General features: G+C 45.8%; 1 protein-coding gene across 1 annotated transcript; it reads left to right on the top strand.

Moving 5' to 3' along the window:
• Positions 1-68: 68 nt before the first annotated feature.
• LOC104269463 (histone H2A.Z) lies at positions 69-1837 on the top strand (the record flags this gene model as incomplete). Its single annotated transcript, XM_009870243.1, has 4 exons — positions 69-197; positions 606-719; positions 1156-1285; positions 1441-1837. Coding segments are annotated over 4 exons (435 nt in total), but the record flags the coding sequence as incomplete, so codon positions are not given.
• Between the last annotated feature and the right edge of the window lie 1098 nt (positions 1838-2935).

Raw genomic sequence — 2935 nt, 5'->3', positions numbered from 1 at the left:
CGGGGGGTGGGAGTCGGAGTGCGCATGCACAGGTGGGGAAGCTGCCACCGCGCGTCCCTGTCCAGTAGGGCCCCTGGGGGAGGGGAGGGCGGATCTCACGCGTCTCTTGTGTTGGCCAGGCCGGTGGTAAAGCTGGGAAGGACTCTGGAAAGACCAAGACCAAAGCAGTGTCCCGTTCTCAGCGGGCTGGATTGCAGGTGAGCCAGGGACTGGTGCAGGGGTGAATAAGAGTCAGGTTGGCCTTCCCTCTCTTGGTTGGCTGTACCTTGTGAAACCTGCGCAGTCTGTCGTCTGTCTGTCCAGGGCGGTGTAAAGGTCTGTTTGATTCTCGAGTGTGTTGATGTCTGGCTTGACTATTTTTAGACCCTGTGTATATCTGTGCAGGAGAGAGTTCCCTTGTGGCTGTTGGTGCCGCTTGGGGTTAGAATTGTGAAGTTGCTGATGTGAACTTGGCATACAGTGTCCTTAGCTGGATTCTCAAGTGTTGAAGTGGAGCCTGTACTCCTGCCTCTGGAATTCTGTTGCCCAGCATGTGGTTTAGCATAGTGATTTTCTTTTTCTGTCTCCACTGTCAGAGCCTATTGATACTTATTTTATTTTTCCAGTTTCCTGTTGGCCGCATTCACAGGCACCTGAAGTCTAGGACTACCAGCCATGGGCGTGTAGGAGCCACAGCTGCTGTGTATAGTGCTGCAATCCTGGAGTACTTGACAGCTGAGGTAAAGCTCCTGCAAGGGCCACAAGCAAGTTAGTCAACTCCAAAATGGCATAATTACTGGAGCCTGCTGATTTTTGCTAAATTGAACTGAACTGTGGACTCTTAGTTTGCTTTGATACGCTTTTAAGTGCATATGTTGCCATTAGAAGGTCATGAAATATGCATGGCACTTTTTGCTCTGCATTTTGTGCAGATTAAGTTGCTGTGATTTATAGGAAAGGTGGAAATGGGAAGTATATTACAACATGCTGTAAAGATAAATTTTATATCTGCTGTAAAACACAGTGTTATTGGGGAAAACTAAATGCAGAGCCTCCAAAAGAGGAAGCCTTTTAAAAGAGGCATTGTTTTCTATCTTGGTGTCACTAATAGCTAAAGCTATGCAGTTGGTCCTGCTTGATTTGCGTAACTCAGTTTAAAAATGGTCTTGTCTTCAGGTTCTTGAGCTGGCAGGAAATGCGTCCAAAGACTTGAAGGTGAAACGTATCACTCCCCGTCACTTGCAGCTTGCAATTAGAGGAGATGAAGAACTGGATTCTCTCATTAAGGCAACAATTGCTGGTGGTGGTATGTAAATTCCTTGCAAACTGTTTATGATGAGTTGGGTGGCAAGAGCTCTAACAGACTAGAGGTTGCCTAATGCTGTCAGTTTATTTGAACTGCAAAGCTGAGGAAAATAATTGAGAAGAAATAACATGGTCTTCATTGTTGCTCTTTCTTAGGTGTAATACCACATATCCACAAGTCTCTCATTGGAAAGAAAGGACAACAGAAAACTGTCTAAAGGATACCGGGATTCCTTGTTATCTCAGGACTCTTAAGTACTTAATTGTCCAGTGTTGGTGATTCCAGTGGACTGTATCTGTGAAACACGATTTTGCCTTTTGTAACTTTGAGAAGCTAAGGCTCTCTTGAGCTTTCTAACAAACCAAATTTATGCATTGAAGTCTTAACCGTATTTAAGTGTTACCATGGCTTCAAAGAAGCTATTGTATTTGTAGTGGGTTTTGATTGAGCTGGCTGTTTTTAGATTGGTTTAAGTAAATGAAATGTTTGGTTTTGTACAGACTTTTCATCCACTACAGTGGAAATACTCAATAAATGTTATATCAAGACTGATTGTGTCTTGTCCAGTAACTGAAAAAATACTTGATCTTGACCATGCACCTCTCAAGAGTCGTTCCCACAATGTGCAGCTCTCACAGGCTGACCAGCTGTGCTTGAGGTGTCTGGAAACACAGTCCTAGAACACTGCACTTAGTAAATACCACTGAACGAAATGGCACATGGGTTTTATCCCGCAAAATTGTCTTCTTTCTGACTCAGCCTGTGGTGTAGCCTGACAGTTGCCTTTAGTCGAGCAGAGGTAAGGCTGGTGCTACTTTACAACTTCAGTTGATTTTCTTTGTAGTAGAGTCTGACCCCTTGCTGTTTCTTCTAAAAGACAATGGAAACACAGCCAGAAAAGTAGGGGCTGTGGTACAGCAGCATCTGCTGGCTTAGAGCGTGGGAGATCGAGAAGAGTGTAAAATGTGCTACCAAGATAACAGCTGAATAATTGTCTGTATGTGGCTGTTTCACAAGGTGGGTTTCACCTCTGTGGAGGCCTGAACTAGAAAGCACTTGTTTTTTGTTTGGAGCCCTATAGCAATGAGGGTCCAAGCTACACAATTAGGAATTTAGGGAGGGACTGTTTAAGCTACAGTTTCAGCTTCTGCTGTGCAGTATAATCCTCAGCGGCCGGTTCTGGTTGCATCTCTTAGCCATGCTTTTCCAGCTCTCTGCAAGCTCATGGGTTTTTTTTCCCAGGCAGCCCTCTCTGTGCTGTGGTAAGGGAAACCTTGTCCTGATGGTGAGGCAAAAGCTGCAGCCAAGACTGGTTCCTGTGGCCAGGGGCAGCAAGCTCCCTGCCTTCCAGAACTGAAACACTTCAAATAAAGATGCTTGTGTGTTGAACAGGCTATTCTGTTTCTATAACCTCTTGTCAGGTAATAATCTCTGCTGCAGTGCTGTAGCTGGAACGTGTTGACCTAGATGGTAGGTGTTGGTTAGACCTACATTAACTGCACTGGAGCTGCAGCGCCGTTGCTTGCGCAGCACCCGAGCGCTTGTTTCCCAGCAAAGCAGCCCTTGGCAGGATGTTGCTAATTATAGCGAGGGGTTATAAGGCGCTAACGCGTACCTCAGAGCGCCGTTAGTGCACCGTGCAGGGTGTCA

The sequence above is a fragment of the Apaloderma vittatum genome, unplaced genomic scaffold (genome assembly GCF_000703405.1).
Source record: "Apaloderma vittatum isolate BGI_N311 unplaced genomic scaffold, ASM70340v1 Scaffold44075, whole genome shotgun sequence".
NCBI classification, from domain to species: Eukaryota; Metazoa; Chordata; class Aves; order Trogoniformes; family Trogonidae; genus Apaloderma; species Apaloderma vittatum.
The sequence above is the reverse complement of the archived record's forward strand: the minus strand, read 5'-3'. Positions and strand labels throughout refer to the sequence as shown.